Raw genomic sequence first — 13,148 nt, 5'->3', positions numbered from 1 at the left:
ATTAAAATTACCTCCATCAAATTGTATAAATCTGCATGATTATTATCGCCCGCTGAACCGAAGGTTACGGACGGTGAATATTGTTTTGGCGTTGTCCGTCCGTCCTTTAGTCCGTCCGTCGCACGGTCAAAATATTTTCCTTGGTCGAATCTCAAAGGCTTGCAAAGGTGGGTCAAATGGGGTCAAAAACTAGGTCAGTAGGTCAAATCTTACAAAAAGTATTTTTAACAAACTAGAGGCAATGTATATGGTTCAATATCTATGAAACTTAATCAGGATTATTTCTTGATAAATCATTTACTGCCTTGGGTCACATGAGGTCAGAATCTTGGTCAATAGGTTATTTAAGAATGGGCGTATTGGCTAACACATTGTTAATGCAAAATCTGACGCAGGGTTTGTGTATAGGATGAGTGGCAGTAGGCGGACCGCGAAAGTTGGAATTCTTATTGATTAAGAGTAGCACTAAATAAATGCCTATCTGCAATTTTATTGGCTGAGAATGTAGGTTGTATTCTAACATCGTTTTAGTTAAGGCCCGATAAGCTGTGACTCTCGCATCAAGAACACGGTCCTACATTCCGTACTACTTCGTCGTTCAACGCTTAAATTCAACATATTTTTATTTGTAAAACTATGGTGTTATCGCATCCTTGAACTTCTAGAATAAATCGAGATACCCGAATTGTGTTGCGGGAGGAATCAAGCCCTTCCGTCTTTATATTTTTGCTCTAAAAATTATTTATGTTACTCGGAAGTTGACATGAAAATCAAATGGCTCCCGTAAAGTTTACTCTCACATTGGCTTTTCGGGAAATGCTGTATAGGGGCAATTAAGTTTGTGACAAACGGCTTATGAAAAACTAGACGTTTTCAACAAATGTTTGCTATTTTACACCGTAATGATACAAAGTGTCTATATACATTCCATTTGTACTTAAATAAACTTGTAACGAATGCTTATCAGCCTGAGGGAGCATACCGTGGCTTATGACAGTAATGTGCAGGCCTCTAGACGTAGAGAAACGTTTGGCTGTTTTTAAATCTGTATACTATTTCAGTATAAATGTATTTACATGAATTTTATCATTTCAGTTTCATCTCTAAGTTACACACAATATAAAGAACCCCAATTATAAACATATATATGCCTATGCCTATGTACACAGTTCAACATTTGCACTGCAGTATATAAACTCGTAGACATGGTTCAGTTTACATTACAAGCATTTACATGTGTATTTGAGTGGCCATTTCTTGAATCTGTCGCGGTGTGTAATATACTTTTGTAATTTATCGCGGGGTAAACATGCGCAAGGGCCGCAATGCAAACTTTTGGATTTCAGAAAAGCAACTGTGTTTTACCAATGGTCATTAAATGATACATTTATGCCACATTTTAAAATAAATATGAGCAAATACGCCTGGTAGATTGTCGTACACATGTCACTGTTCTATCACAGTAGTCTGTCAGAGTACCCACTTATAAATTAATACAATCAAGCAGTCTGCTCAGTGGTTGAACATACAGAAAAAAAGAGAACTATTTCAAGCAAGATAAACTAACAAGAGGGCCATAATGGCCCTAAAACGCTCACCCAAGCAATGGTAACCGAAGGCGGGTCTTTGTAAGCGGCGTAGACTGCGCTATTTAAAATGGTGAGGAAATAGTGAAGTTATCTTTGATTTAAGTCTGCTTCTAAGCAAAATATTGCCTTACGACGTAGCATTTATGACGCAATTTATCACGTGGTATACAGACACGGTTATTTGTACATCGTATACCTTTTAAAAAGAGTTGTATGAAAACCTCAGTTTACTTTTGAAATGGTGATAAATAAATTTCAAATGTATTTTCGTCAAAGTGATGATCCGCTTAGAATATCACAGGAATTTTCCGTATTTCATATCTGATTGAAGATACGGTGCATCGTTTATTTTTATATTAATATATAAATACGGTATAAAACGAATGGTTTTAAATTCATACAGTTATCGCACTGTTCGACCCCCGTCTATCCGTGTGTCAATCTGTTACAACTCTTTCTCAGCGATAACTTGATATTATTGATGTGATTTCATTTCATATAATTCAAACATCGTCGTAAGGTGCGTCTCGCAAAACATGCGTGCTTTTATCTCTAAATTCAAAGCTACATTAAGAGGTCAATGGTTCACAAGATGGATTTCATAGCAATATGTCGTGTTTCAGCCATAACTTTTTAACTATTAATGGAAATTAATCAAAATTCCCAGAGATTTTAGCACCATAGAAAGTTGCGTCTCGCATAAAATCCGGCCCATTGTCTCGGTCAAGTTCACTAGGCTTGGACGTTAATGTTTAATTAGTTGGAATTCAAGGAAATTTAATGCAACATAGGAACGTCTTTCATTTATAACATCTGCGCTTTAATCTCAAGGTCACATTTGGAAGTCAATGTTGCATAATACGGATTTTATCCGACACAAAATTCTCTATCCGTCCGTCCGGTCTAATGGGGGTGATTTGTCACGTTTCTGTGACAGCTCAAGTTTTTTCGAGTTAAGAAGGATAACATGTTGAACTTCGATACAAATATAGGTCGTTTTTATACAAAGGGAGGCTACTCTCAAAATAAAATGTCACGGTATAGACACAGTTAAGGCACTCTGACTTCATTCTTTCAACCATAAACAACAAACTCGACGCAGTTTTTCTTCCTATACAGCACAATAACCACTATCACAATGTATAACACGTGAGCAATGCACCTTGAATAATTGAAATTTGATGAAAACTAACCAAAACATGGGAGATGAAAGATATTTTTAAAAATAGTTCAGCTTGTCAGGGGAGATCACTGCGAAGGGATTGCGTTAACGAATCTTCACTACTTGGTGCCTCTGATTTGATCGAAAGAGAAAGAAACATTTACGTTGCGAACATATTTTCAGTACCATAACACAATTCATTATGAATTACAAGAGACAAATGTATATGAACACAAGAACAGCACAGTAAAGCGATGGAAAGTTGTCATGTGCCATAGCGAGGTTGCACCCGTCTTCTGAGCAAGTGCGGTAGCAGAGCGAGGTTCCGTTTGGGTAAGGGAGGCAGCCGGTGCCCACGCGTACCTGGCTGCATCCCCGGATGTACGATTGCACCGTCCCTGAATAGCGAAATAATATATATAGTCATCTTATATATATATTTCACAATCAAACTGTTAAACTATACAAAATCTCAAGAATGGTATATATTTTCCAGCACGACAATGCAAAATACCTACTCGCCAATCAAGGCTGATTTGATTGCTAATTGGTGACTAAAAATGAAGTTAATAAAAAAGAACAGTATGAATTATTGTTGGTAATCCCGCTACATATGACTAACCGTTTCGGTCGATCTGTCGCGCGACCATGCAGTTAGCCGGCCCGGCGTCGCTGTGGTCACGTGGCTGACAGGGTGTTGCGTCCGGGGCGCGCAAGGCACAACTTCCGGTGGCGTTTGACATGCACTGGGAGCAGAGGAGCGCATCTACAGGCACTGCAGTGTACATGTATACAAGCATCATGTATATTGTATATCATGTATATATTAAAGATGTATCACTGACAGTGATAACTACCCCCTTAATTGATTCTATTTTATCGTTGGAACTTATTGTGTAAACTCAAAGTGATAAAGGATAGAGCGAGCTAAACGCTGTTGTAAAACATGAAGATATCACACAATATGTTCTAACTTATGATGGCATATTTCTGCCCTGAGATAACCTGATAGCGTTCGCGAATTGTTTCGTGTTAACCACTTAATTTTCGAGATAAACTAGTTAACCTGTTAGTGTTGTACAGCTAAAAAAGGTAACAAGTAGCAGTTCTAGGCACTTTCAAGCCAGTTTTTAGTCTTATGATATGTATCTTACCGAAAAAAATCGCAAATACTAGATAGCTAGATAATTATCTCGAAAATAAGTGGAAACAATTCGCGAACGTTAACAGGTTATCTTACGGCAGTTTTATGTCACCATACTAACTGACTGAGAACGTGTTTATGTAAATGCAAGTCTAAACGATTAAGCTTGGTACTTAGTGGAGGCCGATAAGAGATTTCATTGACTGGAAACGTAGCTTATATTCCACACCCTGATAGGTAAAAATAAGACAGTTCTGTATGAAAATTGACCGACAATGGTGATCGAGTCCTCGACTTGTATAAGGTTTCGGTCCATCGTCAGTATAGTTTATATGAAAATAGAAGGAAAAATTATCGGGACTTAGCCTCGACCTCGACCGATCGCCAGTTCTCTAACGACCGCCTGTTCGAACGATCGCAGTTTTACTGTAACTTACTCCTAGAGCGGTATTGCTTTTAAACTAAGTTCCGATATGTGTTCATATTCATTAACGTTTTAGGTTCGAGTAAATGACTCGGGCACAGAAAAGTGATGTTTAAATGCTTTAAAATAGCCGGCTTTATATACAATGTTATTATTTTCGATAGAATATGTGTTTATTATTGTAAAGGACATTTTTCACATAGCACCTATGGTCAATATTTCAAAGGAAAACTATTCTACAGCCAAAAATGTATTTGAGAACCATTAATGTTTTTTTTTAAGAATATTGTTTACCCCAGAATTGGTCTCATAGAAATATCGACAAATCCTTTCATCAACACATTCTATAAAAAAATATTTTTCAAAAAGTAGAAAAACATGCAAGATTTTCATTCTTTTAATACTCGTATGAGATTGAGATTTGACTTTTTTTTGTGAAATTTGGGTCAGGATTATCTCAACAACAACAACAACAGAACAGACAGTTTCTTCAAAGGCAATTTACTGATATACCAAATATGTCGAATATTAGCCGAAAACAGATTCCTGTCTGGATATATGCCAGCCAATCTTCCCATACATTGTTTATGATTTGTGCCAGTCTTATTCAGCTATTCCAATTTCATTATTTCCCGAAATGGGGGAAATTGGCTCCATAAAGCCTACTGGATTTTTGCAGCGATGCCTGACGCGTCGTTTATGTTTTCTATTAGCAAAACAGAGGATTAGACAAAATTTATTGCGTTTAGATGTTGATAGGCTGCTCTTTTAAAGACGTGACATGTGAGAAATAGTTTTGTTACCCAAACTCGTCGTAACACCCTTCGAGTTTTGGCACTTTCTAAACTCGGATGGGATAGACACTCTGATTAAAAAACGGTAGTCATGACGAGGGGGATCCCATAATACAACAACAACAGGAACAACGACAGTTATGATAATAATTGTAATATCATCATCTTTATAAACATCACTGTTATCACAACCCAAATTCATCGCTATTTAAATATGTCGTTACACCAACTGAACATATTTTCCTTATATTTTCGAACCACATATACCGATGTCCTTCGTGGTTAAATATTTTACATGGTGCTATTTAAATATTTTTTTAGTCTTAAACAAATCTAACGTATCTATAAACGCGTATTAACAAAAAACATGTTATACAATTCCGGAAAATACAACTGCAGCAGAACCCCCATTTGCACGTATGAATGAGTCTAATATTAGAGTGTTTGTGGTTATCCACCATGGCAGGGAAATTCGTCGTCCGTTTACACCGCTTCCGGTGGAGCAATTTCCATGGATACATGACCGTCATTTTGCCACTGCTAAAGTAATCTTTACAGTCTGTTGTATTAGTTTTTATTGAGAGAAAAAAGTTCCTCTATAAACGCATTACAATGTCAATTGGTCGTGTTGAAATTATCCTCATGTTAGTATTACTTTAAATTGAACATTTCTCTGTGTGTTTGCTTTGATTCACAGATTTTCAGACGTTGAGTAAAATTCATCATTTTAAACATTTAAAAAATTGTGAAATGTTTAAAAGAATAAAAATTGTTTTTGAGATTTTAGCCATGTGAATAATTAAAAAAAAAACATGCATAGTTCTTTAGTGGTGAACCAAGTGTTTTAAATCTAAAGTATGCCTTCATGAACTAGAATTGTGCGCGTTTTTTTAATAAATTGTCAATTTGTTCTTGTTTATTTTACTTATAATAAGCTTAATTTTATGATATAACATAAAATAAAACAGACGAAAAATTCAGCGACTGAATCATACTCATATATTTATACTTAGTTTTGCTATCTTTGGTCAAAATGCTATTGTTTATTGATTCTGGGTATAATTTGCAAACTGCATATGTAGTATGTTATAAACTATCGTTCATTTCGAAATGTTTTTTGGTGTATTATATGTTATGTATATCTTTTAATTGTTAAGCTTTTTTAGTTTTTTGGGAAAAGCATAATTAAATTGTACCTGGACAACTTTGAACTAAAAAAATAGTCCACACATACCTGACGGCGACGTAAAATTCTAAAAGAAGTCTACACATACCTGGACAACTTTGAACTCAAAAAGTAGTCAGAAAATAATCTGACACATACCTCGCCGATATAGAACTCAAAAAGTAGTCCACACATACATGGACAACTTTGAACTGAAAAGTAGTCCATCCATACCGTGGCGACGTAGTACTCGAAACGTAGTCCACACATACCTGGACAACTTTGAACTAAAAAGTTGTCCACACATACAGTAGCGACGTAGTATTCAAAGCGTAGTCCACAAATACCTGCGCGGCGAAGAAGTCAAAAGTAATCCACATATACCTGCGCGGCGAAGTACTCAAAAGAAGTCCAGAAGTCCACACACACCTGCGCGGCGAAGTACTCAAAAGTAGTCTACATTTACCTGTGCGACATATTTCTCAAAAACTAGTCTTCACCTACACTAGGAAGTGGTTTCAGAAATTCTTTATTATTTTGAAAACATGCTATCGAATTTACTTTTTAATTATAATGACATGTAGCACTTACCAAGACAAATGGCCATGAATGTCATTGTGAGACACACGTTCCTAAAACAATGAATTCCTAGTCCACAACACAACCAAAATGACCGCATCATATATCAGCCGTTCTACCATAATACGCAATTTTACAAGGTCTTATTTCTCCTTACATGAGGCTGTAAAATTCTCAGAAAAAAGCTCACTCGCTTCATATATCTAGCACAGTAACTGTGCTACTGTATTCCCTTTTCCGTGCTGTCTCTCTAGGATCCCCTGAATTAGATAGCATACACAATCTTGTATTATCCCCAGAGATGGAGGCGCCATTTGTTTTACTTAAGTCTCGCTCTTAAATAAAACGCCATAGGCTTTAAAAGGGAGGGGGAATTTCCGAACACTATTTATCAATGGCCAATATTTTTTCCCTATTTCCACATCTACATAAATAATTTACCCAGTGAAACAACAGTCCCAGGCTTTATGAGAAAATATTCATTCTGTATACCAATATCGCTGTTGCTGTTGTTTCTAAATGCATGTGTTTGTATTTTTCATAGAAGTTGTTTCTTGAATAGGGAAGCTGGGAAATACCGTGTGTACACATACATGTACAAGTCGCTGTTGAATCTAAAAGTTCTTTGCGACAACTATATTTAAACAGGAACAATATAAGTTGATGCCACTTTTTTAATTTCACTTTTTTAATTTTAATGAATTATCTGCATTTTTTTTAACTCATTTGAACATTTGATCAAAACAGAAAAGGGCGTATGATTTTAGATTTATGCAATTCTATATATTTTATTATTTAAATGCATTATGATGATTAACTCATTTAACTTTGAAAAAATAAAATAAATAAAGCATATGATTTAGGAACAGATAAAAAAATTATCCTTCATAAATGTTTGTATTAATAGCTACGTGGCCACAAATTCCCCAGTTAAATACACACACCAAAATATCGTTAATGTCTTATGATCAACGTTTTTCTTCTCAAGTATTTAAAGTCAAATGAGTAAGACATTATACATTAAAAAGTATTTTATTGCATCAACCTATATTGTGCGCCTTTGAACGTGTACTTGTAGGCTAATATTCAATTCCATAAATCACTTTCCCCGTGCCTTTGTATATGCCATGTTAAACTTTTACATTAGACACATTTATTGATGACGTAGTACACAACACGTAGCGTACACGCGCCCGGGCACGTAGTGATTCGCAACCACTCTAATAACGCACTCATGAAATGGAAAACAACAACATTACTTGCCCGTAAAACACGAATGCGTAAATAGTGGTTGCAACATACGACGTGCACGTGTACTTATACTTGTATAAGTACAGTACATGTAAGTTGCATTAGAGTTTAGAAATCATTTCACTTTACTCGCCGGTACAACTCGTATATATCCTAGAGAGGAGACGGCTGCTATAAGAAAGGTTGCGAAACATAACGTGTACTTGTACGCGTAGGTACATGTACGTGTCAGAGTTGCATATTGTAAATTGTACTTTTAGGATGACTCATATTGCATAAATAACTCGCGCTATCGTACATGTACTTTTAAACTTTTACAGTGTACAATGTACTCATATATCTGCATGACGTAGTGCACAAAAATAAGTTCACACGTACACGTACCCATACAAGTAGTGTTTCGCAACCTCTATATCATATAATTCTAAACTTGTACAATGTACTCATATATCTGCATGATGTAGTGCACAAAAACGTCCACTTGTACACGTACCCGTACAAGTAGTGTTTCGCAACCTCTATATCATATAATTCTAAACTTGTACAATGTACTCATATATCTGCATGACGTAGTGCGCAAAAAAGTCGACATGTACACGTACCCGTACAAGTAGTGTTTCGCAACCTCTATATCATATCATTCTAAACTTGTAGAATGTACACATATCTATATGACGTAGTGCGCAAAAAAGTCGACATGTACACGTGCCCGGACAAGAAGTGTTTTCGCGGCCTCTCTATCAAATCATTCTAATCTTGTTGAATGTAAACATACCTTTAAGACGTAGTGCACAAAAATAAGTCAACACGTACACGTGTCCGTACAAGAAGTGTTCCGCCACCTTTCTATTATATCAATCTAAACTCGTTCAATAAACACATACCTGTATAGTACAATAAACACATACCTGTATAGTACAATAAACACATACCTGTATAAAGTAGTCAACATGCTTCGAGCATGCCGAGGGTCGTAACTGAGAATGAAGACAAATTTGTGGAATTTGTTGGGGAACTAGATGAAAAATTGAAGGAAGAAAAAGCCAAATGTTCTAGCTCTCACTCGAGGCATATTAAAGCCTTTTCTTTTCCCGATTTTAAATTAAGTCGTTCAAGCCATAGCAATGTTAACTAATTGGATACAGGTTTTTTCTCTTTCGTTTGCATAGAATAGAAGAAACCCATTAATCAAATAATGGTCCACTTATTAGATTCTTGTGAGTGATGTTTCTTAATGCTTGTACATAAGACAAGTCTCTTAAAAATCCTTAAAAACTCCTTTATTTTGCATTTCCGAAAATTCTTCAAATTGTAAGAGAATTTATGTAAGTTTAAAGCTACGCGCTGCAGATTTTGGAGCGTAGGTCTTCGAGCCCATGGCGACATTTTAGAAATGTATGCAATAAAGCACTCTTTTTAATAATGTAAACGGTTTATGAGAAAAGCTGACCGAATGATGGTTTTAATTATACTGCGCAGATACTATATAACACAATTTGTAATTTTTGGCAAAATACCTCCTTTAAAATGAATCATGTTTTTAAGGAGACGATACATATTACCTACTTCGTTATTGCAGACAGCAAACATAATAAATATGAATACATTTGTTGGCATTGACTTCGATTAAAGATGCACTCTTACTCCCAGATAAGATTTTGAATAAGAGTGTCACTTTAAGTTAATCTACAAACATATTTGACCAGGGCTTCACAACGTGTGCCGCAAAAATAAACTTGTTCGTTAAACTATGTTAGAAAATATGTATCAAATATAGAAGAAAAATGTTTTCAGGACAGATTTCGCTTTAAAGCTCCACTCTCACAGATTGAACGTTTTGACAACTTCTTTATTTTCTGTCTTGGAACGAGCCAATTTTTGCGAAAATCCATGGAAACCAGTTATATAAGACTGCTGACAAAAAATCAAATCACAGATTTTTATATATAGTTTAAAAATTGATGTTTTATGCATTTTTCTAATGCTTGTTACGGTTTAAGCCATATAAAATTAATTTTCGAACGGAAATATGAAAATCTACGATCTGATTTTTTTTGTCAGCAATATTATATCATTGGTTTGCAGATATTTATGCAAAAATTTGCTCTTTCCAAGACAAGAAATAAAAAAGTTGTTAAAATGGTCAATCTGTGAGAGTGCAGCTTTAAACAGTAATTTATTATACATGCAAAATAGTTTCAATAGAACTGCAAACGCTTTACAAACAAATCACGCTTATCTTTCAAACAAATATATGAAGGTCGGACGGAAAACATGTATATTGGTTTCTTACGTGAGAATTCTATGTTTTACAACACGTTAGGTCATACCAAATCGCTTCTATGTTAAGCGTCCGAGGACGGATGGATTTTGGGCTTTCAGATCGAAAAAGAACCCACATCTCATCTTATCAACGATCATGCCGAATAATTTTAATTTCCTTTAACTATTATTTGAACAACAGAAAACACGTGAAATCAACATGCTTCTTACGTTGTACTAGTATTATTGACAATTGATACAAGAAAATGATGCATTCTGTGTGATTCCCATGATCAACACGCTCAAACACAAGTTTGATTTTAACTCGTTTTGCTGTAAAAATCTATCTAACAATTGAGAATGGTTCAGAATGGACTAAGGAGGCTCTGGTGTCAATATTTCACATAGAATGTCACTCAATTAGTATTCGTTATTTTCAAGGTTTCTTTTGTTGTTGTTTTTCAGGACATTTAAGTAGTTTTTTTATTCAAAAGGCGGACGCTAAACATGAAAGCAATTCGGTATGGCCTTATATCAAAATCTAGAATCGGCCATTCAAACTAAAAATGCAAGGTACAAGCTTTGTTAAGTTTCAGACACGCATACAATGGAGACTTTTGAATGAAATCGTTCAATGATGGTTGCCGATTTTAGAAAGTTCGTGATTATTTTCAGGGGCGGATCGACGTTAGAGGGGGCGTGACATAAGGGCGAAACCTTTTGACGTGCACCCATCACTTAGAACCGAAATCTATATGGCTGGAAGTGTTGGCATAGGGATTTTGGGGTACTCTCCATTTTTAAAAAAAAAAAAATTCTAGTCCAAAATAGCGCATTTTGGGCGTTTTTTATTACTTTTTTTCTCCTATATTGCAATAAAAAGTAAACGATTTTCGGAGAACGTCGGGTGCATATCCCGAAGCCCCCTCATTCTCCCAATGTGGATCTTCTAGTGATTTTATTTGGTAAGTATAACCCTATTCGATAGACATAATGATATAATAACACTAATTTACCTTTTATTCTGCATGAATACATACATATCGTGCTTAAGACCCCCGCCCCCTACACTGAATGACGGAGTTAAATGCATTAAACTGTAGATAAGAATTATATGGAGTTATCAAACTCCTTATAATATCAATTATCATGATTGAACAATTTTTTATACCGATAAGATAGAATGCAAAATCTGAAATTTACAAAAAAGTAATTATAAATTCTAAACAAAACAGCCAAATTCAAAACGCTATGTTTACAAATACGGGTTATATCCAATTATTATCACATCAATAAAATCATAGCAAACATTGATGAGGTATTCATGGGTTCAAAGGCTATGTCCTCTTATTTATATTCGATCTGATTTGGCCTTTAAATCTGTTCAAAAGGCTGAATACCGTGACTGACAATGACTATTGGGTTTGTGAGCAGTGGGTTTTGTTACCTATTTATGTAAAATGCATTTCAATTGAACTTTTATGTTTATAGAATACCAGATATATGAAAAGAGTGTTTTGTGATATATTAGGGAAAAATCTTGTCTTCTATAAATCGATTTTGGATATTGATAGATTTAGTCCAATAAGCTTTGAAAGTGTTCATCGTTGCGCGTGAAATATTCTTTTATTTTATTTCTTATGCCGGTATAGAAATGTTTTAAAATATTTTTGAAGTGTTGAGGACATATATGAAGAGAGTTTACATAGGTTTGATACGAACATAAGGAGTGGATGGTTCTATGCTCTGTTTCAAACCGGCGAAGATAAACTTATTCATAAAATGGATACGCCGTACTATTCGTCTTAATTGTAAAACAATGTTTATCGTGAATAATGTAACGTGATCGTAATAATCCCGCAACACAAAGTTCGAAATGCCGCCGAAGTCAGTGGCGCCGGCAAAGTCAGTTGCGCCGGCGAAGTCCGTAAAGAGTTTCGCAAGCGGCACAACCGGAAAGAAAAAGGACAAATTTCCTGTTTCTCAGGTGGACTATACGCAGCCACTCATTGTGAAAAACTCTAAGGTGTCCTTTGGAGAAAAGCTGGTTCAGGTAAAAGAGGAGCACAAGGACCGCATTGAAGACCTGATTATGGAGCTTGACGCCGTGAAGCGGGAGAACGACCGTCTCCGTCGGCAACAAGAGGACACGTATGGCGTCACCGTGGATACCGTGGACCGTATGAAGAAGGAGCTCGAACACGCAAAAACAACCCGGATGTTTCTCCTCGAGGATATTGATATCCGCAAGGGCAAGAGCGAAAGGATGGAGGCGGAAATTTTTGAACTGAACATGAAGTTGGAGTCGCTTAATAAGAAGACAAATGAGTTCTTGAAAATGAAAGATGAGTGGGTAAATGTGTCAGAGAAACTGAATCACACCGAGATGAAGTGTGAAAAACTTGCAAAAGTGAACAAAAACTTCCGGATGTTGTTAATGAAGCACCATATTGATCCAAAATCTGTAGAATTTGATAGTGGCCGAAGTAAGAAAAGCGCCGTCAGCGACAAAGGTCCACTGAGACCCATCCTGAAACCTGCGTTGAACAAGAAGAAGCCCGACGCCCACACTCAGTCACACTTCCGGGCGGACCATGGTGTCCAGCGGACGTCGCGCAGCCTCGGGGACCATCGGCAGCAGTCGCTGGAGGAGGTTGACGAGGATGTAAAGCGACGGACGGCTATAACCAGCAGAAAGGCGCTCGGCCGCGGACCGCCCTCGTACCTGGGCTACTACACCGACATTCACCACAACAGACTAACGCACAAGGGAAAATA

At 36.3% G+C, this 13,148-nt stretch overlaps 1 protein-coding gene across 1 annotated transcript; it reads right to left on the bottom strand.

Moving 5' to 3' along the window:
* Window positions 1-2,688: 2,688 nt before the first annotated feature.
* On the bottom strand, window positions 2,689-7,010 carry LOC128245708 (uncharacterized). The gene is made up of 3 exons (XM_052963941.1): window positions 6,870-7,010; window positions 3,374-3,526; window positions 2,689-3,149 (listed from the first exon to the last, which is right to left on the bottom strand). Exons 1-3 carry the CDS (start codon window positions 6,958-6,960, stop codon window positions 2,959-2,961), a joined length of 435 nt encoding a protein of 144 aa, XP_052819901.1. The 5' UTR covers window positions 6,961-7,010; the 3' UTR covers window positions 2,689-2,958.
* Between the last annotated feature and the right edge of the window lie 6,138 nt (window positions 7,011-13,148).

The sequence above is a fragment of the Mya arenaria genome, chromosome 2 (assembly GCF_026914265.1).
Source record: "Mya arenaria isolate MELC-2E11 chromosome 2, ASM2691426v1".
Lineage (NCBI taxonomy): Eukaryota > Metazoa > Mollusca > Bivalvia > Myida > Myidae > Mya > Mya arenaria.
Note: the sequence above shows the minus strand (reverse complement) of the source record. Positions and strands in the feature narration are given on the sequence as shown.

Excerpts from the sequence above, each read along its gene's own strand:
- LOC128245708 (XM_052963941.1), bottom strand. The coding sequence starts at position 6,960 with ATGATGCGGTCATTTTGGTTGTGTTGTGGACTAGGAATTCATTGTTTT. Across the intron at positions 3,527-6,869 it reads ATTCATGGCCATTTGTCTTG|TGCCTGTAGATGCGCTCCTC; the intron begins GTAAGTGCTACA and ends TGTACACTGCAG. Across the intron at positions 3,150-3,373 it reads GCGACAGATCGACCGAAACG|GGACGGTGCAATCGTACATC; the intron begins GTTAGTCATATG and ends TTCGCTATTCAG.